Source organism: Callorhinus ursinus, unplaced genomic scaffold, assembly GCF_003265705.2.
Source record: "Callorhinus ursinus isolate GAN/ISIS: 27379988/994484 unplaced genomic scaffold, GSC_fseal_2.0 scaffold14, whole genome shotgun sequence".
Lineage (NCBI taxonomy): Eukaryota > Metazoa > Chordata > Mammalia > Carnivora > Otariidae > Callorhinus > Callorhinus ursinus.
In genome coordinates this window covers 46054201-46079131 of record NW_027397076.1, presented here as the reverse complement: position 1 = coordinate 46079131, position 24931 = coordinate 46054201, and the positions used below count along the sequence as shown (strand labels likewise).

General features: G+C 38.9%; 1 protein-coding gene across 2 annotated transcripts; it reads right to left on the bottom strand.

The window, feature by feature from the left end:
- Positions 1–963: 963 nt before the first annotated feature.
- On the bottom strand, positions 964–24931 carry PTGES3 (prostaglandin E synthase 3). 2 transcript variants are annotated; one of them, XM_025882967.2, is made up of 8 exons: positions 24799–24931; positions 7709–7822; positions 7493–7562; positions 6707–6805; positions 5859–5948; positions 3480–3542; positions 2608–2632; positions 964–2118 (listed from the first exon to the last, which is right to left on the bottom strand). In XM_025882967.2, coding segments are annotated over exons 1-8 (483 nt in total). In that variant the 5' UTR covers positions 24801–24931; the 3' UTR covers positions 964–2098. The 2 variants fall into 2 exon arrangements, with proteins under 2 accessions (XP_025738752.1, XP_025738753.1); XM_025882968.2 differs by lacking the exon at positions 3480–3542.

Genomic DNA, 24931 nt, shown 5'->3' with positions numbered 1-24931 from the left:
GAAGGCAGTCGCTTAACCAACTGAGCCACCCAGGCGCCCTGCAGTTGAACTTTTAAAAAGATTTTATTTATTTGAGAGAGAGAGAGAGGGAAACAGCATGAGAGGGGATAGGGTCAGAGGGAGAAGCAGGCTCCCCGCTGAGCCGGGAGCCTGATGTGGGACTTGATCCCCAGACTCCGGGATCATGACCTGAGCCGAAGGCAGTCGCTTAACCAACTGAGCCACCCAGGCACCCTGTTGTTGAAGTTTTAAAAACTTTACCCTGAAGCTAAGAACTACACTTCTTATCAATCATACTAATGCCTTTGGTATGCTCAGGAGACCAAGTTTTGTTTTGTTTTTGGTGCAAAAAAGTTAGTTTTATTAACGGGGGCGGGACCTGTGGGCAGAAAGAACTGCTGCCCAAAGGAGACCATTTAAAACAATAATTAAAAAAAACTATAAAAGTTCAAACATACCTCTCAGTATGAAAAAATCTAGGACTTTGAAGAAACTGCATTCCTTAACAGAACCAGAACCCATCCATGTTATACTTCTATAACATAAAACAGAGTTGAATGCCAAGTGTTATGCTCAAGCCTCCTGGACAGATTTTCTAGTTGTAGCATTTCAAGAAAATGCTTTTGAGTATCACTTTGAACAGCCATGCACTTAACAGGGGAAGGGGGAGAGGTGGTGTTTTTCTTAGAAATCACCATAATGCCCTATGCAAACCCATTATAGCACACTTCCTATCTCTCAAGTTTTTGTCCAATGTTCATCCCCGGTGCCTAGCCTGTGACTCCCTGCGCACAGCAAGTACCTGAAGGATTGTCTTTATATCCCCAGCACTTAATACTGCCTGTAACACAGGTCCTTAATGTCGGACATAAAGAAATACTGAAATAGGAAGCATTTCTATGCTATGACAAATACACAGAAGTTAGAGGGAATCAAAACTGCCAAAATGCAGAAGCTCAAAGATTTACAGGAGGACAACACATTTAGTTTTATTTCAATCAAATCACAACACTCTTTTCCAATGGTTGCAAAGTGCATCTACAATTTGCTATTACAGATCCACTTTTAAAAGGTTTCCTGACATTACAGCAAGCCTTTTTATCCCAGAGGAATATTCCCAAATTCTTCCTCAAGTAAAATAAAAACTCCATTCCAGTAAATGGTAATACATGAAATTACAGTAAACCAGACACTTAAAAGGACAGCCAAAAAAGTCTTCCAACAGTTTATTAGAAAGAATGTAGACATTAAAAAAAAAAAAAAATCCCCACTGTCATGAACATAAATTGAGGTTTTCAGCCTGGGACAAGCTGAATCAAAGAAAGAAATAAAAAATCCAATAGTGTATTAACATTTTTTTTTTCCACTCATTTGCCATACTGACAGTGCAAATACAATTTGGTCTAAATGTACAGACTCTCAAGCAACAGTGTACAGCCTTTCTTCGTCCTCCATGCTAAGAGATGTAAAAGTTTAAGGGTCAAACAATACCAAATGTACAGGCTTCAAAAACCACCTAAGTTAGGGCATTCACTAGAGTTAGCTAAGATACATCTCGAACACTGACAAGTGATCACTTACAATAATGTGAAGTAATTTTTTGAAAAATAAAAACTTTAGTGGAATAATCCTGGAGGATATACCAGAGGAACAAGTTACCAAGTTTAAGGTATCAACCAATCTGTTTCATCAGCCACTTTTGAGTCCATTTTCTAAAATCTAAAATTTAGTTATCTTTCTTCTAAGCCAAGAGCTTCCTATCATGTCAGTATCTATGTTATGAAGTAAAGGAGACTGAGGTGAAATGTTTTTATTTATCACAACTGCTGTATCAATTGCCTAGGACCTCAACAGCATCATGGAAGTCTGGGAAAAGTTCATGCATAAGGTTATTGCCTTAGCTGACTTAAAATTGCCCCATACAATGGTACATATCAACCCTTAGTGAAGCCTTTAAAAAAACAAACAGGTTGAAAAATGGGTTAAAGGAGGCAAATACAGCATCTGCCTTTAGAGCTATCAACTCAGGAATTCTCTCAATTATGAAATCTTGCAGAGAAGTTACTTTTCTTTCTCAAGATCCGGTGGACAACATTCTTTACTCCAGATCTGGCATTTCTGAAAGATTTAAAAAAGATTAGTATGAAGTACAAGAGAACAATCTATCAACTTCAAAGTTTTATTTAAAAAAAAGTCAACAGTAAAATAGCTTCCTAGGGAATTGTCTTTTTTTTTTTTTTTTTTTTTAAGATTTTTATTTATTTATTTGAGAGAGAGAGCACATAAGAGGCGGGAGGGTCAGAGGGCGAAGCAGACTCCCTGCTGGGCAGGGAGCCCGATGTGGGACTCGATCCAGGGACTCCAGGATCATGACCTGAGCCGAAGGCAGCCGCTTAACCAACTGAGCCACCCAGGCGCCCCTTCTCTGTCTTTTTTAATGTAAATTTTGAATCACTCAAATTTCTGCTTTGGCTATCTTATTAGAGGCTGTGAAGAAATAATTTTTCTTCCAAGAATTGTAAAGAAGTTAACATCTCTATTTTGAGAGTTTGTGGTCTTTGATGTGAAATATCACTGTGTAAACATCCTTTTTACAAAGATACTTACTTTCATCATCACTGTCTTGTGAATCCTGCAGAAGGAAGAATTTTAAAGTTACCAAGTTGATCAAACATTACTCTGCTAACTGAACAGTTTGCCTTAAAAACCTGAAGCACTGTACTTTTATTAAAGTAGCAAAGATATGTGGTTATATCAAGCTTATGAATTTTAATCACTGGACTTAAGAACAAGTTTACTTAAGATGAACAAACATACAGCTGAGGATCTACCTCCCTGTAAGGTGTGTGCCTTTTGATTGGTGCTCATCCTTTAAATCCCTTCCTATCAACCAGATTGAAACTTAGTATAAAATGGTTTCTCTTCTCTTGGCATTCAATGGAAGAGGAAAACGGCTCACTGCGAAAACCACTGGACTGACAGAAGACAATGAATTCCAATCCTAGCTGTTGAACTAAGTATTTTTCCAACTGTACTGAACAACTTTCTTGAAGATGTTAGCCGGATGCCAGCGGGTGGAATGTTGAGAAAGTTATCTAGTTTACCCTTTTTACAGATTCATAACATCCATCTATTTACTCTATGGTTTCTGACCAATCCTGCTGCAAAACCCGTTTAACTTAGTCAAAATAATCCCTAAACTAACTCTTAATTGAGTAAGGCATATGATGTCTCTATGCAGTGATTCTCTTGAAATCTGGTCCCTTTAAGAATGGTCCATGGGACACCTGTCCCTAGTAGATACCTAGCCTTCAAAAATGAGCACATTTCAAAAATTGCTTTTCCCTGTATTTCTTAAAGAAAAAAAAAAAACCAACAAGAAGTGGCAAAAAAAGCAATCCTGAATCTATATAAAACAACCTGTAAATACATTGTTTCTTACTATTTAAGTAAACAGAGAAAAGAATTTAGAGACTTACATCATCTGCTCCATCTACTTCTGGTAAATCTACATCCTCATCACCACCCATGTTGTTCATCATCTATTTGAAGTGTAAAAATTAGTTTTAAAAATGATGTTAAATTAAGCCCTAGTTATCAGGTTGCAAGCTCCAGAATAAACCTTAAGTCCACAGATTTCTACCAATAAAAAAAGCAAAACAAATGTTAAGTACCTTCCTTTCTGGAAAAGGTAGATTATATAGGTAATTACATAAAATCCTGACAACTTGTAGGAAGACTACGTTCTCACTGAAGAAAAGTGAAGTTATTAAAACTTATCCAGCAAGATATTTATGTAGGATGTAGAAATTAAAACACCGAAATCCTGAATAGTGCTTACCTCTGGTGCCTAAAGAAAAGAATGGGATTCATTTGTAGTTGTAAAGCTTTGTATCTTAAGCTAAGTGGCATGTGTATCATGGTATTCTCATAGTTTTAAATATTGTGAAGAACCAATAAATGATTTAAAATAAAGACCTTCAGGAAGATTAGGTTGTATAAAAGGCCTGAATGCTAAATCAAAGACTAAAGAGCAATAACATGTTAAAAACAGAAAATATACATAATTCTTGAAATAAAAAGGTACATACTATGGAGAATAATACCTTCGTATTATAATATGTTGTTATTATAATACTTTTGTATATGTAAATACTCTTGTATACTCACAATACATTGGGACTAACAACAATATACTTACATGAAGTACTAATTTCCTATCTTTAGTTTCTGATCATAAACCAAGCAGTTAATTACTTAAAAAGGTGCAAATAACCAAACTAATTTATTAATAGATGGGGAGGGACTTATGTCCCCAAGCTACAACATTTCTGTAAATTTTTTAAAATTTAAAATATTCACATAACCATATATAACTTTATAAACAAAAATTTAGAACTTCCAAAATCTATGCTTACCTGCACTTTAGAGTTAGAAGAGGCCTTTAAAAGATACCTAACTATAAAATTGCTCAGTATAAAAGTTCTGGGCAACCTAGTGTTGAATAATATGAGTAACTAGTAAAGAGATTCCCTACAGCACTGTTGAACACTGGTTAAGTTTCTTTGAGCAGGAAAAATGCTCAAAATGTGCTAAGCATAATGCTAGCTGTTGAGGATACAATGGCAAAAGAGACAGAACGAACTGAATACATTCAAGAACTATTAAGGAAGTAAAACAAAAAAACAACAAAAGATAGCTGTTAATGCTATACTGGATACAGACAGTAAAAGAGAACAGTGTTAAGCTGTGTCATGCACAGCTAGGTAAAATGGTGGCACCAATTACTACAGGTAAGGAATAGGAATAGCATAGTTGAAGAGAATTTTCATATCGTCCCTTTCCCTGTAATTTGAAATCAAGGTGCCAGAACCATGTGAGATGTTGACTAAGCAGTTGCATACATAACTATTTACTACTTTTTAGCTCTTAAGTTTTCAAAGAAGAAATATAAACAAAATCTAGTCAATTAAAACTTCAAATTGCCATGAAATGGATTTCATCTTCAAGTTAGAACGTTATATACATATATATTTTTTAAAGATTTTATTTATTTATTTGACAGAGAGAGACACAGAGAGAGAGGGAACACAAGCAGGGGGAGTGGGAGAGGGAGAAGCAGGCTTCCCGTGGAGCAGGGAGCCCGACGTGGGGCCCGATCCCAGGACCCTGGGATCCTGACCTGAGCCAAAGGCAGACGCTTAACGACTGAGCCACCCAGGCGCCCCAGAACGTAGTATTCTTTTTCTAATCAGCTTTACTGCTGTACATTTATTTCATAAGGTTTATTCTACCTCAAGGGAGATCAATGATTTTTCCCTTTGGCCATGGCAATGTGAATTTGGATAACATCTTGGAAAAATAGGCTTACTTAAATCCTTTCCTTGGGGAAAAAAAAAATCCTTTCCTTGATTTTGCAAACTAAAAAATCCTTACACACCACTCATTATGCACATCTCACTACCATATTTGTGTTTAAACGTTTATATTCATACTACATGGCTCTAAAATGCAAACTTATCCATGCTCTTAAAAAAAAATCAGTTTCAATGTAAGAGTAAGAACTAGCTATAAAACAAACAAACCAACACCCCCCCAAACTATATTGCATTGATAATACGGTTTATTTTTTGTCTGTATGCATCAACTTTAGAACTTACCACTAATTTTTTAAATTATACAAGAATGTTAAACTTCAGGATTTAATGACCACTGTTAAGATCTTACTTTGTTTTGCTCAGAATGACCTTTAAAGTAAAGTAATTCAGGTCTTAAATACCACTAGGTGCTTTAAAACCAAATTAAATTCACATAGAAATGTACTGAGAGGTGGCGAAATGCATTTAACAAGAACTTACCTCAGAGAAACGATCAAAATTAGACATGTCTTCATCTGAATCATCTTCCCAGTCTTTCCAATTATTGAAGTCCACACTAAGCCAATTAAGCTATAGATAATACAAACAACACCCCATGATTAGGTTAACTTAAACTTACAGGTATGTACCTTAAAACTATCTTTTTGGAACTGTGGGTTCATACTAGTACGGCATGGAATTAACATGTAAAAAAACAGACTAGAAAAATCAGAATGAAGTCAAATGCAGTAGTAATAGTCAAAAGACAGTCTCACAAAGCTTCTTTCACAGTTGTTCAACAATCCTAGTTTAAAGAAAAACAAAACAAAACAAAAACCCACAAACACAAAAACAGGGGCACCTGAGTGGCTCAGTCAGTTAAGCCTCTGACTCTTGATTTTGGTTCAGGTCTTGACCTCACAGTTGTGAGCTCAAGCCCCTCACTGGACTCCACACTAGATGTGGAGCCTACCTAAAAAATAATTAATAAATAATGATGATGATGATAATAAAAACAAAATTCATTCATTGGTAGGAACTATTCTCAGATGCAACTGACTTTTTTTGTAGCACCAAATATGCTCTCATATGATACATAAGAAACTTATAAAGCCTTCTAAGAAAAATCTTGAATTCAGCAAAAGATTCTGCATCAACTAGTGACTGACTTTGTTCTGGTTTTAAGTTAAAACTAGTAAAACCCAAAGAAGGAAAACACATAGAACACAAGATTTTAATAACACAACTATGAAACAGAAACATTAAATCCTCATGCCAAACAAATGTGTCTTTTATTATTTAAAATAAAAATGTTAAACTTTCCCTCCCAAAAAAGAAAAGAAACATACCTTTGCCCTTTCTTTTGTTAACCTTGGCCATGACTGGCCAGATTCGCCTTTTCGTAAACAACATAAAATTGATCTGTCCGTTCTTTTATGCTTGGAATCCTAAAAACAAAAACAAAAGCACTATCACACCATTTATCTCTCTAATAATCGCTATAGAATAGAAAGTAGCTTGTCATTCTTCAACTCTAATTTCTTTTTTTTTTTTAGATTTATTTATTTATTTGATAGACACAGCGAGAGAGGGAACACAAGCAGGGGGAGTGGGAGAGGGAGAAGCAGGCTCCCCGCTGAGCAGGGAGCCCGATGTGGGGCTCAATCCCGGGTCCCTGGGATCATGACCTGAGCTGAAGGCAGACGCTTAACAACTGAGCCACCCAGGCGCCCCAGCTCTAATTTCTTTTCCCTACATTTTCTCTAAACTCAAAGAAACATCCCCTAGAGTACTAAAAATTTCATTAGCTATCAAAATTGCAAAAAACTTTTCCCTCCCTGCACAAGGTGAATAAAATAAAACCTTAAAAAAATTAACTAAATATGATACAATCATAAAGATTCTATAAAGTTAGATTAAGACAAGCCTCAAGAATACTGCCCTAAGTGCAAACAGTGATTGCAAGAACAAAGAGTATACAGAGAAGTAGTTCTAAGAGGGAAATATCACAAAAATATAAATATGCCTAGTTAGCCTCTGAACTGTTAAGAAAAACAATTACTGCTTACTGCTAAAAAGTATATATGTCCATTTCCTCAGATTTAAATTGGAATTAAAGCATCAAGACTACTTACATTTGGATCAATACAGTGAAAAAGATCAATTTCATTTAAATGTTTAAAATTATCACTTCCTCCAAGACAACTGTGTAAAAAAAAATAAAAAATATGAGCCTCTTCAAAGAGATAAAGATTAGTAGTAACTTCAGTGAAAACACAAAACAAGCAAGCCAAAGTTAGTCAGTTGTCTAATACAAGCTTTTTACCCAACGATGTAAAATGGTAATTTACCTGAATGTAAGTTTGGATTTTTCAAAATTTACATTAACATCTTTACTGTCTTCGACACAAAATTCAATGAAGACGTAGTCCCTTCGATCGTACCACTTTGCAGAAGCAGGCTGCCTACAAAGAGATAAAATTAGACAAAGTTAAGCTGGACTTCATTAACTGAGTATTTACATAACCTCCAAAGTATGGCATAGAAGTACTCCACTCAAACACTGATTATTTTGAGGCAGTTTATTATTATTGTTATTTAAATGGACTCCATGTGGAGCCCAATGCAGACCTTGAACTCACAACCCTTAAAATCAAGACCTGAGCTGAGATTATGAGTCAGACACTTGACTGACTGAGCCACCCAGGCGCCCCTTGAGGCAGTTTATTATAATTTCTAATACATCTTTTACTCTTAACAGCTGCATTCCAAGTTAAAACATGGTGATACTGATTTCACAACAGGAAAGAATTCAAAAATGAAACAATGCTCGACAGGGTTAACCATTAGGAAGCCCTGTCAAAATTTATGTGCCACTCCCTTAGAGCCTTGCTCCTAAATGTCAACTTCACAGAATTAAGAAATCATACGGAATTAATCCACTGTCAATTGAAATGCAGTATTAGGGACGCCTGGGTGGCTCAGTTGGTTAAGCGTCTGCCTTTGCCTCAGGTCATGGTTCCAGGGTCCTGGGATCGAGTCCCACACTGGGCTCCTTGCTCAGTGGGGAGCCTGCTTCTCCCTCTGCCTGCCGCTGGCCCCCCTTGTGCTCGCTGCTCTTTCTGACAAATAAATAAGAATAAAAATAAAATCTTAAAAAAAAGAAATGCAGTATTAATATTAAACGTTTCTACTTACAATGCTAGGAACTAGGGAGAAGGTAAGGGAGATGATGGTAGAACTGACAGTGTTTTTTAAAAAGTTCTCGTCTGTAGCTTATTTCTGACTATTATCAAGCAACCATTTTTTCTGACCAATTTTCCTAACAAACTTTTATGATTCTAAATAATGACATTAAAGAATTAAGCTTTGTTACAGCCTTATCTTCTACTCCATCTACACATGTATCTAACAGACACTATACTAGAAAGAGCTGGACTATTTGCTTTTTCCTTATTATTCTTCTGCTCCTGTCTCCTGCAATATACCTGTCTTCATGGTGTCAGCCACCTAGAGCTCTACCCATTCATTAAAACTTTGTTTTAGAATATGGTTAAAAACTGCTAAAAGCAAATGCAGTCAAATATAGCTGATAAAGATTGTTTTCTCTCTCTCTTTTTTTTTTTTTGAGATCAAGACCTGAGCTCAGATCAAGAGTTGGGACGCTTAACCAACTGAGCCACCCAGGTGTCCTGTTTCTTTAAAACTGTTCTTTATGGGGTGCCTGGCTGGCTCAGTCGGTAGAGCATGCACCTCTTGATCTTAGAGTTGTAGGTTTGAGTCCACGTTGGGTGTAGAGATTACTTAAAAATATAATCTTTAAGAAAAGAAAATTCTTAAATTAGACAAATATCCTCATATGCATAAAAATTCCTAGAATTCACACACATACACACTCCAACAGGATTTGCCTCTACAGAATGAACCAGAAAGACAATGACGGAAAGGAAGCAGAACATTATTCTCAATGGGTTCATTTATTTTCTAAAAATAAGCATGTTCTGCTCTGATAATGTAAAAATTAAAATTATTGGCTATACAGGAATTTTTGTATTCTTTGAACTGTTCTGTAAACCTAAAAATTAAAAAGTTAATTACCGTTATGTTCCAGCACTACTCATAAACTCAAATGAAAGGAATGGTTTTGTTTCCAAGCTCTGAAATTCCCGACCCTAAAGAGTAGCAGTTTAAAGTCCCTCCTATAAATAAAAAGTTGCAGCCAACTGCTCATCAGCATTTTTATACAACTGTTAAACTTGACTAGTTATATTCCACTTTGGGATATTGGTATCAGATCTAAAGTAGGTAAACAATTACGGATTGCAGTTTTCAAAGTCTAAATACCAGCATATAAGCAAGGGTAAAAGCTGTTTCTTTAGGCATCTATCAACAGATTAAAAAAAACACAACAGATTTTTACATGCCTCTGAAGAAAAATCTAACCAAACTTCTGCTGTTAATATGGCTAACAAACAAGTTAGGAGTTTTATGAATAGGTCACAATAGATCATATATTATTTTTAGCTCATTTTCTTACCAAAATGGTGTTCTCAATGTGGTAACATGTTGGTCTGTAACCGAAAATATTTGGTAACTTAATAATTAAAACTTTAAATAGTTTTAGGTTTATAGATTTTCAAATTGAAATGACCATATAGTCCTATGTTTAAAAAGTGCTCATAATAACTATCTGAACAAAGAATACCACAGTGCCAAAATACTATTTCCAACTAAAGGAACCGGGTTTCCTACAAAGAAATGGCTGACCTCAGTCCTGAGGTGGGAAATACAGATGAGGTTGGGACATCTTGTGCAAATGAAGCTATTAAAAACCACGAGGTCAGTCAAAACCAGAGGCAACAATAAGGGTCTCCCCACGTTGGCCAATGACAATTCTAGACCACCAGAAGATGCTACAACAGCTCCAATTCTCTACAAATTAGCAGTTAAAGATAAAGAATTAGGCATTTTTTCCTTCTTTCCTTTTATTCATGGTGACTGAATAGGACCCGTTCATGAAGGAAACTCCTTTACAGAATTTCAGCTTTGGAGTGGAATAAAATGGGGAAAGAGGGGGAGTGTGTCACCATTTTGCAACCCTTAAAACTGATTTGGCAGTGATCAACAATGGATGTAACCATTAAAAATTATTAGATGACCAACTGATAAAGAACTTATAATCCATCTTAGAAAAGTACAACTAAACATAAACCTCTCAATTTCATGCAACATGATATACTCTGGAGTAAACTTAATGCCAGTCTACAAAAAATATGAGAAAAAGAAACCACTCAAATGATACCACAAGGAAGTGAGAAATCCAGAATACTGTTAAATCAAGGCTATAAAGAAGAGGAGGGACTGCTCTAGATTAAAAGAAACCTTAAGAGAGGTGCCTGGGTGGCACAGTCAGTTAGGCATCCAACTCTTGGCTTCAGCTCAGGTGGTCATCTCAGGGTCATGAGATCCAGCCACGAGTTGGGCTCTGCACTCAGTGAGGAGCCTAAGACTCTCTCTCTCTCTCTGTCTCCAACCCTCACCCCCGCCCACTCTCTCTCTCAAATAAATAAAAAAGAAAATAAAAAAATCTACGAGTTATCAAACATGTACAATTGGTGAACCTAGGCTATATCTCCATTCCAACCTAAACGTAAAAAGAGATTACTGAAACTGTGAAGATCTGAATACGGAGAGAGTAACAGATAATATGAAAATCATTGTTAATTTTGTTAGGCATGAAAAGAATTGTTTTTATGAAAAAGAAATGTCCATTCAAGATGAATAAGTATATGGGGTTTGCTTTAAAAGACTTCGGGAGGGGGGGCGCCTGGGTGGCTCAGTTGTGAGTCTGCCTTCAGCTCAGGTCATGATCCCAAGGTCCTGGGATCAAGCCCCACATCGGGCTCCCTGCTCTGCGGGAAGCCTGCTTCTCCCTCTCCCATTCCCCTTGCTTGTGTTCCCTCTCTCGCTGTCTCTGTCAAATAAATAAATAAATATCTTAAAAAAAAAAAAAAAAAAAAGACTTCAGGGGATGAATGCCTGGGTGGCTCAGTAGGTTAAGTGTCTGCCTTCAGCTCAGGTCACGATCCCAAGGTCCTATGACTGAACCCAGAACCCGGCTCCCTGCTTGGTGGTGAGCCTGCTTCTCCCTCTGCTGCTCCCCCTGCTTGTGCTGTCAAATAAACAAAATATTTAAAATAAATAAATAAGTAAAAGATTTCAGAGGTGGAAGGGGGTGCCTGTGTAGCTCAGTTGGTTAAGCCTCTGCCTTCAGCTCAGGTCATGATCTCCAGATCCTAGGATAGAGCCCTGCCTCAGGCTCCCTGCTCAGCAGGGAGTTTCCTTCTCCTTATCCCTCTACCCACCCCACCCCCCCCAACCACCAACCCCATGCTCTCTCTTAAATAAATTTAAAAAATATTTTGAAATAAGTAAGTAAATAAATAAATGGCTTCAGCAGGGGCACCTGGGTAGCTCAGTCAGTTGAGTGTCTGACTTCAGCTCAAGTCATGAATCTTGGGGTCCTGTGACTGAGCCCCACATCAGGCTCTGCACTCAGCAGGGAGTCTGTTTCTCCCTCTATCCTTTCCCCTGCTAGTATGCGTGCTCTCTCCTTCTCTCAAATAGGTGAACTCTTTTAAATAAATAAAAATACAAGACTTCAGGAAAGGAAAAAGGGGGTAAATAAAGCAATGTGGCAAAAGCCTGCTAAGCACTCTAGATGACAGGTAGATGGGGAATTATGTTCACTGTACTTTTTAAAAAGTGTTATTAAATGATTCTGGCAGGGAATACTTTCTTCCTTCGGTGTAACCCAGTCTAATTTTGAAACTGTTATACTTGGCTAATGAAAAGATTCTAGTCCCAATACATTTTACAAACAGTATTTCAATAAACTAGAGTAAATGCTTTTGTAGCCAAACTTAACATAATCTGAAGATTGTGTTTACCTTGTAAAAGTTGCATATTAAGAGCCTATAGTAATAGAGAAGAAGCACACTAATGGTGACATGCTTATTACAATAGCTATATAAAAAACCAACTAGCATATTAGCTCTTCAGTTTTTTCATACTGAGACCACTGGAACCAGAGAATCTTTTCTCTTTCCTCAAATTCACATTAAGTTTAGAGTTTAGAGCATTGGTTTTTTTTTTTTTTAAATTTATTTATTTATTTATTTATTTCAGAGAGAGAGAGAGAATGAGAGACAGAAAGCGCGAGAGGGAAGAGGGTCAGAGGGAGAAGCAGATTCCCTGCTGAGCAGGGAGCCCGATGTGGGACTCGATCCCGGGACTCCAGGATCATGACCTGAGCCGAAGGCAGTCGCTTAACCAACTGAGCCACCCAGGCGCCCTAGAGTTTAGATCATTGTTATGAGCTGAACTGTATCCCCCACAAATTCATACGCTGAAATCCTAAACGTCCAGACTTCAAAATGAGAATGCATTTGAAGAGAGGATCTTTAAAATGAAGTCTTAGGATGGGCCATAACTCAACATGACTGGTGGCCTTACAAAAGATTAGGACACAGGGAAGGCCCTGTGAAGACACAGGAGAGAGCCATCTACAAGCCAAGGAGAAAGGCCTCAGAAGAAACCAACCCCGCTGACGCCTTGATCTCAGACTAACACCCTCCAGAATTGTGAGGAAATAAATTTCTGCTGTTTAAGTCACCCCATCTCTGGTACTTTGTTATGGCAGCTCTAGCGAGCAGATAGAATCATTTTCCAAATAACAAAATTAAATGATCCAAACCAAGAGCTGGTTTAGAAGCCAAAAATGGTTTTTATATATATATTTTTTAAAGATTTTATTTATTTTTTGACAGAGAGAGACACAGTGAGAGAGGGAACACAAGCAAGGGGAGTGGGAGAGGGAGAATCAGGCTTCCCACGGAGCAAGGAGCCTGATGCGGGGCTCGATCCCAGGACCCTGGGATCATGACCTGAGTCGAAGGCAGACTCTTAATGACTGAGCCACCCAGATGCCCCTGGTTTTTATATTTTTAAAGAGTTCTAAAAACAAGCATGTAGGACAGAAATATCTATGGCTTGCAAATCTTAATGTTTATTAGGTAATCCTGATCTAAACCATCAAAAATACAGGACGTGACCCTATACTTAACCCTAAACCAGTAATAAACTCATATATTCACTCATGGAACTCAATTGCTTGTGAAATCCCACTTGACTTATCACAACATTTCTTTTTTCTATTAACCAAAAGAGGAGCTGGTTTAGCTTTAATTCTAGCTCCTTATATTGGATTTATCTCTAGCCTTACAATAGCATTGGCAAAATTCATAATCACGGTGCAAGTCAGTCAGTTCACATTAATAGTAAATACCTATAGCAGTAAATGAAAACTTTTCTTTTACCTCTCCATATGCTATGTCAATAATCCATTACCTAAAACAAAATCGAAAGCCCCCACAGTGGGACATTCCGCGTTTTTTTTTTTTTAAAGATTTTATTTATTTGAAAGAGAGAGACACAGCGAGAGAGGGAACACAAGCAGGGGGAGTGGGAGAGGGAGAAGCAGGCTTCCCACAGAGCAGGGGGCCGGATGCAGGACTCGATCCCAGGACCCTGGGATCCTGACCTGAGCCAAAGGCAGACACTTAACCACTGAGCCACCCAGGCGCCCCCATTCTGTGCTCTTCTGACAAGAGCTTCCAAGCTCAACATTAAGGCCAGGTTGGTTCAAACAACTAAACTTTGCAGAACCTAAAATTCTACATAGTTTTGAGTAAAACTTCTTAGTTTGTCTTAAAAAGAGTGGAAACCATTATTTTTTCCCCGATATCATTTTTAATATGCTAGAATCTGGTGATTTTTAATTCAAATTTGTAGAAAACTACAAACACCCTTTACTTTAAAAAAATGAATGTACAGGGGATGCCTGGGGTGGCTCAGCTGGTTAAGCGTTTGCCTCTGGCTCAGGTCATGATCCCAGGGTCCTGAAATCAAGCCCCGCACCCAGCAGGGAGCCTGCTTCTCCCTTTCCCTGCTTGTGCTGTCAAATAAATAAAAGCTTAAAAAAAAGAAAAGAAAAAAGAAGAAGAGAGGATCCACCAGTGCAATGGTTTGAATGCATCCCCCTGAAATGTGTATGTTGAAATCCTAACGCCCAGTGTGGTAATAATAGAAGGGAAGACATGTGGAAGGTGCTTAGGTCACGAGAATAGAGCCCTCATGAATGAGATCAATGCCTTACAAAAGAGGCCCCAGAGAGACCGCCACCCCCCTTTTCCCTGCTGTGAGGACACAGCAAGAAGCTATGAGGCAGGAAGTGGGTTCCAGCACAAGATGACCCTCCTGGTGCTTTATCCTGGGACTTCCAGTCTCCAGAATGGTAAAGCAATAAATTTTTGTTTATAAACTACCCAGTCTGTGATATTTTGTTAGAGCAGTCCAAACAGACTAGACCACCAGCAAAGCTAAATGGAAAAAATTTGCTAAGAAACATTTCTCAAATACTACAATTCTTTTGATAGTTTACTATGTGCAAGACATACTGAATTATAAAAGACAATTAAAACACCTCGGGGGCACGTGGGTGGCTCAGTCGTTAAGCGTCTGCCTTCGGCTCGGGTCATGATCCCAGGATCCTGGGATCGAGTCCCGCATTGGGCTCCCTGCTCAGTGGAGAGCCTACTTCTCCCTCTCCCTCTGCCTGACACTCTCCTGGCTTGTGCTCTGTCAAATAAATAAAATCTTTAAAAACAAAACAGAACAAAAACCACTTCGAGCCTTTTGTGAACTGGAAAACCAGACATACATAACTTGGGGTAAGTTCATAAAGCTGAAGGTTGAAAACCATGTTAGAGCTAGGTCACAGATGCCCCTGGAGACAATGGAAAGGCATTTGGTTTATTCTGTTACTGGGTGGTTAAACACACACACACACACACACACACACACACACACACACACACACACACTAATGGCAGCGATCATTCCTTTAGCACTTTGGAAATCTTGAAGGGGGAAAAAGTTCCACATAGAATTCTATATTATATGACTTGTCTCTACAACCAACACTATGGTCAACACTCCATCTTTATTTTTTCTCTCTCAGAATTTCCAATGTCCAGAAATTTTTATAAGCAGATACTCCAGACCATCACAAATAGCAAATATGAAACGCCTTGAGTCTGTACATCAGAACTTAGTGAAACAAAAAACTTTTACTATTGAAGTGAGAGGCCTACAGTTAATACCACAATAATTTAAATTTGGCTCCCTGAAATAGATGATTTAGAGCAATCTCATGGGAGATGTAAACAAACACAAACACACACACACACACACACACACACACACACACACACACACACGCTAATCCTATAGGATCACATAAAATTCCACATCATTTTGGTGTATTTCCCTAAGAAATCTTTAGTATCTTGCTGTCACATCACTGGTCCAATGAGACTGATTTCCTTATTAAAAAGTTTCTATTGGGGCACCTGGGTGGCTCAGTAAGCGTCTGCCTTCGGCTCGGGTCACGATCTCAGGGTCCTGGGATAGAGCCCTGTGTTGGGCTCCCTGCTCAGCAGGGAGTCTGTTTCTTTCTCTGCCCTCCCCCTCCCCGCGCTCTCTTGATCGATCTCTCTCAAATAAAATCTTTTTAAAAAAAGTTTCCATCTGGGGCACCTGGGTGGCTCAGTCATTGAGCGTCTGCCTTTGGCTCAGGTCATGATCCCAGGGTCCTGGGATCAAGCCCCACATCGGGCTCCCTGCTCAGCGGGAAGCCTGCTTCTCCCTCTCCCACTCCCCCTGCTTGTGTTCCCTCTCTCACTGTGTCTCTGTCAAATAAATAAAATCTTAAAAAAAAAAAGTTTCTATCTAGGATGCATGGGTGGCTCAGTCGGTTAAGCATCTGCCTTCTGCTCAGGTTATGATCCTAGGATCCTGGGATCGAGTCCCACATTGATTCCTTGCTCAGCAGACAGCCTGCTTCTCACTCTGCCTGCCGATCCCCCTGCTTGTGTGCACACGCGTGCTGACAAATAAAATATTTAAAAAAATTTAAAAAAATTTTAAAGTCTCTATCAGAGGGGCACCTGGGTGGCTTAGTCAAAGTGTCTCCCTTTGGCTCACGTCATGATCCCAGCGTCCTGGGATCGAGTCTCACGTCGGGCTCCCTGCTCACGGGGAGCCTGCTTCTCCCTCTCCTGCTCCCCCTGCTTGTGCTCTCTTTCTGACATATAAATAAATAAAATCTTAAAAAAAAAAGTTTCTATCATACACAAAGGTGACATCATTAGTATTGGACTCCTTACTCTAAATCATTGGGAAATAATTAGGATACTATCATTTGGTCACAAAATAGAGGCTCTTGGGGCACCTGGGTGGCTCTGTTAAGCATCTGACTCCTGATCTCCGGGTCATGAGATCAAGCCCTGCGTTGGGCTCCACACTAAGTGTGGAACCTACTTAAAAAAAAAAAAAAAAAAAAAAGGCTCTTTATAGCACAGACAAATGTACTGGAGAAAATAGCAATAATGACCATTTTTTTAAAAAATGCCCTACTTCTGTAAAGTATTTAAGGGACTGAAAAATGTGATACTCAGATATGTTCATTAACAATAATCTTTATGATAAAATAAGCAAAAATTTAAAATCTGTTTTATCTTTAACTGATGGCCTCATTTAGAAATTAATCAAACAGGAAAAAAGTGAAAATGAATATTAATTTTGACTGAAAAGCTAACTTCTTTAAAAGTTTTATTATTTTTTTTAAGTAATCTCTACACTGAACATGGGGCTCAAACTCCCGGAACCTGAGATCAAGGTCACACTCTTTTCCGAATGAGCCAGCCAGGCAACCCCCACTTCTTAGAAGGACAGATCAGTTAGTCTATCCAAAACATAAACTATTCCCAAAATAAAGAACTCACAAAAAAGTCAAATGTACTTTGAAGGTATATATGGATTTGGCGGTACTTCTTTTCCAGATTTCCCCTCATAGAGGAAAACCTCAATTAACAAGACATAAAATCAGGTATTTAATTTACAGATGGCTTTCATCAACTTTATCTTTCAACTACTGACCACTGATCGACAGGAGATATAATTGAATTTGACTGAAATGTGATATAGCAGAATACAGGACTAATCGTAAACCCCCCCCCTTCGGCCCAACCCTTACTATCAAGCATCTCATGTAGCCAAGCCTAGCAGCTAAAATACACTGAGAGTTTGAATGTTATTCAATAAACAAGTATTTATTAAACATGGGGCTAGGAATTGTTCTGGGGATACAGCAGTCAACAAAACAAAGCTTACATTCAAGTTAGATGAAATTTGGTCCAAAAATCTCCTAAGAAATATGGGGGTAAAGGGATCAGATCCATTACTAACTACAGTTTATCTTTCTTAATGTGTAAATAGGTTATACATCATAACATTCTCAAAAAAAAAAAAGATAACATTCTCTGGTTATCAGCACAGCTGAGTTTTGAACAACATGTGAGTTAGGGGAACCAACACCCTAAAAAGTTGAATATCCAAGCATAACTTACAACTTCCCTAAAACTTTAACAGCCTACTGTTGACCAGAGCCTCACTGATAATGTAAACAATAGACTAACACATACTTTGTGTTATATATATATACATATAACACATTGTATTCTTAAAATAAAACTAAAGAAAAAAAATGTTAAAGTCGTAAGAAAAAAATACATTTACAGGGGTGCTAGGGTGGCTCGGTAGGTTATGCATCAGCCTCTTGATCTTAACTCAGGTCTTGATCTCAGGGTTCTGAGTTCAAACCCCATGTTGGGCCCCATGCTGGACATGGAGCCTACTTAAAAAAGTGGGGGGGGGGGCACCGGGGTGGCTCAGTTGGTCATCTGCCTTCCGCTCAGGTCACGATCCCAAGGTCCTGAGATCAAGCCCTGCATTGAGCTCCCTGTTCAGTGGGGAGTCTGCTTATCCCAATCCCTCTGCCCTTCCCCTCCCACTTGTGCTCTCTCTCAAATAAATAAAATCTTTAAAAAAAAAAAAAAAAGAAAAAATACCTTTACAGTACTGTATTGTATTTACTGGGAAAAAATCTGCCTAAATGGACCCACACAGTTCAAACCAGTGTTATTGAAGGGTCAACTGTACTTAATTAATGACCATTTCCCTTGTAAGTTTATTCTTAATAGAGAATGATTATTTGTCTGAATTAAAGGATCACTTTGAATTCTAAGATAAAGCAACAGAAATCACAAGACTAGCTTTTTTACTAAAGCTTAATAATGAAGTAAATATATTCTAGGTTTAGGAATAAACATTTCTATTTAGTAGAAAGCTTCTTTAAGACTAGATGCACTAATCTTTTACGCATCTCAGAGTATAAAATTCATTAAACCAAGAAAATGAGAAAACTCATTAAAACCAAGAAAAAGTCAACAGTAAGAGGTTATAAAATTCAGAATTACTGATTTTTTATAACTAAGTTTGTCAAATAGTCTATCATTTGCAAAACAGAATCAAGACACAGGTAAATCTTTTTTAGTTTGTTGTAAGTGAGAAATGATATGGAAACATGAAATTCTGGTATAAAAAGGGAAATAGTTGTTCCAGATTCATAGGCTGAGCAGTTTTTCCTTCATCAAAAGCCCTGTCTACAAATGTCTAATACCACTCTCTTACACACATATTCTTTCCTCAAATCCCAAGATACGCTTCTTGTACTTTCAGATCATCTGTAGGTTAGTTGTGCTACCATGTAAAACTTTCTGGAAAGGTGAATACACATGCTGAATACACATGCTAGTCCAGTGGCTTCCAAATTATGTGCCAAGGTGCATCAGGGCACCACAAGAAACTTACGGGGTCACTCCAAGATATTTTAAATTTGAGAAAAGTTTAATGATACTCAACCTCAGTCAAGACACCAGTTGGTGGGTGCCTGGGTGGCTCAGTTGGTTAAGCATCTGCCTTTGGCTCAGGTCACGATCCCAGGGTCCTGGGATGGAGTCCTGCAGCATCAGGCTCCCTGCTCAGCAGGGAGTCTGCTTCTCCCTCTCCCCCTCCCTCCTGCTTGTGCTTTCTCATGCTCTCTCTCAAGTAAATAAGTAAAATCTTCCCAAAAAAAAAAAAAAAAGGCCAGGCAGTGCCTGGGTGGCTCAGTCGTCTGCCTTCAGCTCAGGTCATGATCCCAGGGTCCTGGGTTCGAGCCCTGCATCGGGCTCCTTGCTCTGTGCAGAGCCTGCTTCTCCCTCTGCCTGTGCTCTTTCTCAAATAAATAATAAATCTTAAAAAAAAAAAAGACAGCAGGTGATTCAATTTCAAAGTAGACTATACCACATCCCTCTCCATTAACTTTAATTTTTGCAAAGATAGATTTTTGGTGGTGGTTGTGATTTAAAAAGGGGGTGAACCCATAAAAAAATCAGTGGGGAACAGAAATTGAGATAGAAGTATCCAATCTAAATTCTAGGTATAAGAAGTTACAGTGCCCAAAGGGCATATATATTCCATTAGTAACTGGTTATAAAAGAAATGACATTTTTCTTTCAACTTTTATGTATTAACTTTTCAAAGATTACAAGGCTGTTTGGACAAATTAAGTTTTTGGACTGAACTCCGTAATAAACAGAACTGCTAGGTTACTCCTTTTGGCCAACACCACAAAAAACCCCCAAAAAACAATCTACTAAGACAAAAAGGGGCAAACCAAGAACATTTGTGAACCTCTGTGTTAGTTCCTTTATTTGGTAATCCCTACTCTAAAACATAAAAGTGAGGGGCACCTGGGTGGCTCAGTCGGTTAGGCAGCTGCCTTTGGCTCAGGTCGTGATCCCAGAGTCCTGAGATCGAGCCCCGCGTCGGGCTCCCTGCTCAGTGGAAAGTCTGCTTCTCCCTCTCCCTCTGCCTGCCTCTCTGCCTGCTTGTGCTCTCTCTGTCAAATAAATAAATAAAATCTTTTAAAAAAATAAAAATAGGGCGCCTGGGTGGCTCAGTTGGTTAAGCGACTGCCTTCGGCTCAGGTCATGATCTGGAGTCCCGGGATCGAGTCCCACATCGGGCTCCCTGCTCAGCGGGGAGTCTGCTTCTCCCTCTGACCCTCTTCCCTCTCGTGCTATCTCTCATTCTCTCTCAAATAAATAAATAAAATCTTTAAAAAAAAATAAAAAAATAAAAAAATAAAAAAATAAAAAAATAAAAATAAATAAAACATAAAAGTGAAAGCTGTTCTTAAAAGATAGTATTTATTCCAAAACTTAGTGCCTTTCTTCCAAGCAACTCCAACCTTCCTACATTCCCTTCTTTGGCACATATCCTTTTTAACATCTCCAAAGTAGATACAGTAATCTTTCTTCATACAAATAAGACTCAAACAAGGTCAACGTCTCATTGCCTCCATTACAAATTTCAGAGGGTCTGGGCTCCGTTACCGTATGTCAAGAAGTGGCACAGGTTTTAACAGAAACTGTTTAGATAATAAAACAGAACTACAGAAACATATTTCTTTCTTGGAAATAAAAGGATCCCCTGGAAAATTATTCTCCCTTTTTGTAAAGTGGAAAAAAGCCTTCTTGTCAGAAATCCTGAGTTCTAATCCTATCTAGGGCAGTTCCTTATACTAATTAGCACTGTCCAAATTAGTATTTGAAGAACTAGATCCTGGAACTTAAATACATACAAAAAATTTTCAGAACACCTCCTTGTAACTTGGATCCTTCCAGCACACAAAGATAATTAAAATGCTGAGTTGGAAAGGCCCTGACAAACACTTTTTAGCAATACAGCATGACAACCTGTGAAGATCAACTACTGTACAGAAAATGCACAACAGCACATTATGGCTTTGGAATCCAATACAGGAGAGGGCATACTACTGCTTAAGGTAATGTTTAAAATAATTGGCCTCTTCCTGAAAAACTAAAAGTTAAAGGTAACCTAGGGAAGCAGAGAAGTCAGCCTCAATTTAAAATCTATCACTGCCAATCTACACAGATGGCAAAAGTTTACTACAAAAACACATTGTATTTCTATAGCAAAATACACTAGGTTCAGTAACTTCCAATTTAGGAACTCAGATATCTTAAGCATTTAAGAACTAGACTGATTCTAAACAGCCCGTATTACGAGCGTATTTTTTCTGAAAAGTGACAATCACTACCACCCAAGACCCCAAAATGATACAGCTCTGAGATTCTGAAACAGAAAATACAATTAAACATGAGTATCTTAATTAACAGTTTATACTTCCCAGCACTAAACTGATTTGTCACTTCCAGTTTCAACTGCTTTCTAGTTAAAGTCTAACTAAGCACAGAGAAAAAGAAGTAAATCCAGTTGCCAGGTTACATTGGTTAGGAAATCAACACTGAACAAAAGCCATCAGTTACTCTTAACTTACAGAAATTAACCATATACCATATGCTCACTATTACAATTTGTTTTGGAGACCAAAGACCAATGATTTTATTTTGGGGACTCAATTCTACAAAACGGAGTGATGGTAAAATATTCAAGATTTTAACCAATGCTAGATATAGAATACGTTTCTGGAGAATTTATTAACTCAAGTAGAAAACAACCCAAAGAATGACTTCAGAGAGATCAAAACTAAATAAAACAGGGGCTCCTGGCTGGCTCAGTCAGAAGAGCATGGGACTCTTGATCTCCAGGACATGAGTTCAAGCCCCACATTGGGTGCAGAGATTACTAAAAACAAAAATCCAACAAAAACTTACAAACAAAAGTACAAACAGAAAACTTTTCCTTTAAAAAACCTTTTACTTCGTATCTATTGTCATAGAGTCTAAATTAGAATTAGAACCAACTACAATAGCTAATTTAAAAAAAAAAGCAAACTGGCACCCCCCACCCCCCACGTTAGAAGAAGAGGTCCTAAAATCTCAGCCTTCTCCAAAGGGGGTGAGAGATTGAGTTTTTATGTAAACTATTAGACAAAACTTTAAAAACCTGATTCAAAGAAATGTATCTAGAGACCACTACTAAAGAGTATTCAAGTGAGAAAAAAAGAGACTGTAAAACCCTTAAAATATCCAAGCATGAATGTCTCTCTCCACCTTAAAATAAGTTTTATAGCAGGCTCAATCAGAAGAGCATGCAACTCTTGATCTCAGGCTTATGAGTTTGAGCCCCATGCTGGGGACAGAGATTACTTTAACATATAAATTAAAAAAATAATAATAAAATAAATAAAATAAAATGTTAATAGCAAACATCCCACAAAATGAACCCTTATCTGCCAGATTCTTCCAGAACTGGATGACCCACTAAAAGTTTTTTTCAACTCAACTGATTCATAATGTTCATCTTGTAAACTTATTCAAGTCATTAGTTCATTTATTTTAAAGAGGAGATTTACTTGGTCTCTTCAAAACACACTGAATGTAGCATCCTTGTAACTGAGGACTGCTTTTTGGAATATTATTATGCTTTTCATCTGAGTTTTTGATCTATTTACCTAATGTCTCATCTCTTTATTTCATGTGACCTCCCAAAAGTATATTTCAAGTCATTTTAAGGTTGGTATTTCTTAGTGAAAAGATTTTTTTTTTTGCTACATTTGTCTATTAACAGTGGGTAGCTTCTCAGAGAATTTATTTTCTGCTCATGGAGTTTCAAAGTATAAAAGGCATTTTAAAACTGACAAACCTGCTACATTATTTGGAACAGATTTCAAAGGGAAAAGTGAAATCTACTTTACATAAAGTATTTTTGTTAGATACCATGGGGGTGGGATCCTTCCAAAATTCTAATATATCCCTTTTATACAATACTACTGAGTTGTTTTTTTTTAAAGATTTTATTTATTTGACACACAGAGACACAGCGAGAGAGGGAACACAAGCAGGGGGAGTGAGAGAGGGAGAAGCAGGCTTGCCGCTGAGCAAGGAGCCCGATGTGGGGCTCAATCCCAGGACCTTGGGATCATGACCTGAGCCAAAGGCAGACGCTTAACGACTGAGCCACCCAGGCGCCCAATACTACTACTGTGTTCTTGAGGCTTGCTCTCCATCATCAACCAGCTGTAGTGTATCCGTTACTTATACACTGAGATCTCTAGTCCAATATACTCACCAACTGTATCATCATTAAGTAAACCTTTGAGAGTGTGTTACTTTTCACAGGAATTAAATTGTTACTCTTCAATTACTCTCTCTACCAAACTTTTAGGGAGGAGTTAGTACCAAAAAACACTATAAAACCGACAATTCTCACATCTAGAAGGACAGAAATTTTCCTGAGAAGAACGTAAGGCCTGGAAGTGGGAGTGCCAAAGATTCCTATTCGTTTAAAAATCACTATGGCGGGCGCCTGGGTGGCTCAGTCGTTAAGCGTCTGCCTTCGCCTCGGGTCATGCATGGTCCCAGGGTCCTGGGATCGAGGCCCACATCCGGCTCCTGCTCAGCGGGGGGGGGGGGGGGCGCTGCTTCTCCCTCTCCCACTCCCCCTGCTTGTGTTCCCTCTCTCGCTGTGTCTGTCAAATAAATAAATAAAATCTTAAAAAAAAAAAACCACTATGGTTTTTTTCTTAACCACAGTCAACTAAATTGTTAAAAAACAAAAACCAAAAAAAACTGTCACATCAACGTAAACAAATTTAAGCTCTCAAAGACAACAAGAAGGCGGTTATGTACCTATTTCACCGTTAATTAAAAAAGGATAATGAAACCTCACCTCAAGTTTAATGTAGAACACAGAAAACGTCCCCAAGTATCTTTCCACTCGACACGTGCGAACTACCTGCTCAATACTAACTCCTCGCGGCCTGGGACAAGGTTGAGTTTTGGCAACCTTCACTCCCATCGAAAGACTGAAGTTAGGAGGAGCCCTGGAAAGACCCATTCCCAAGAAATCACGATCCCGGAGAGAAAGAAGTTGTGGTGACGGTATGACCTCCCTGCAGTTGCCTAGCAGTACCTGTCGCTCACGGCGGAAGGCCGCGTGGTGCTCTACGAGGAGCACCGCGAGCCAGCCTTCTGGGAGCACTCACCACAGGTGCACTAGTCCCAGGGCCTGGTCCCAACATCACGGAGCGGCAGAATCAGACCACCCAAAAAAAAGCCAAGTGGCTGTCTAAGAGGGTCCGCGCCTCCAGGGCGCCCGCATAGCAAAAAACTCCCAGGAGAGGAAGGCCTAAGGCTAAGTTACGGAGTTAAGAGTAACCCGGACTGGCGAAGGAAGAAAAGTGGGATTTGCGGCGCGTGGAAGCCGAGAGACGGTTCAGAGGTGGGGAAAGAGGACATCTGGAGAAAAAATGTCCTCCACCCGCCAACGGTAACCGGAACAAGGATACTGGACCTCCCACCACAAGAAAGAGCGACTGCCGCCACCGAAGGGAGAAAGCCGAGGGGGCCGAAAGCGGGGGAGGGGTGAGGGCAGCTTCCCAGCAGCCCCCTGCGCGGCCTCGGCCTCCCTCCGGGACGACCTTCCCTCGGCCGGGTGTCGCACTCACATCGTGAACGGGGCAGGGGGACGGGCGAACGGGTGGGCGGGCCTCTCCGGCGGCAGCTGCTGGGCAGTCGACTCTTCTCCTGTGGCGACTCGGCGTTTTCTTCCCGGTCGCGGCCTCTTCTGGCTACCCTCAG

Bases quoted from the DNA above. Each gene is read 5' to 3' on its own strand.
- PTGES3 (XM_025882967.2), bottom strand. The intron at 7,563-7,708 runs GTAAATTACCAT...TTTTTTACACAG, and splicing joins AAATCCAAACTTACATTCAG to TTGTCTTGGAGGAAGTGATA. The intron at 5,949-6,706 runs GTATGTTTCTTT...TATTATCTATAG, and splicing joins TAACAAAAGAAAGGGCAAAG to CTTAATTGGCTTAGTGTGGA.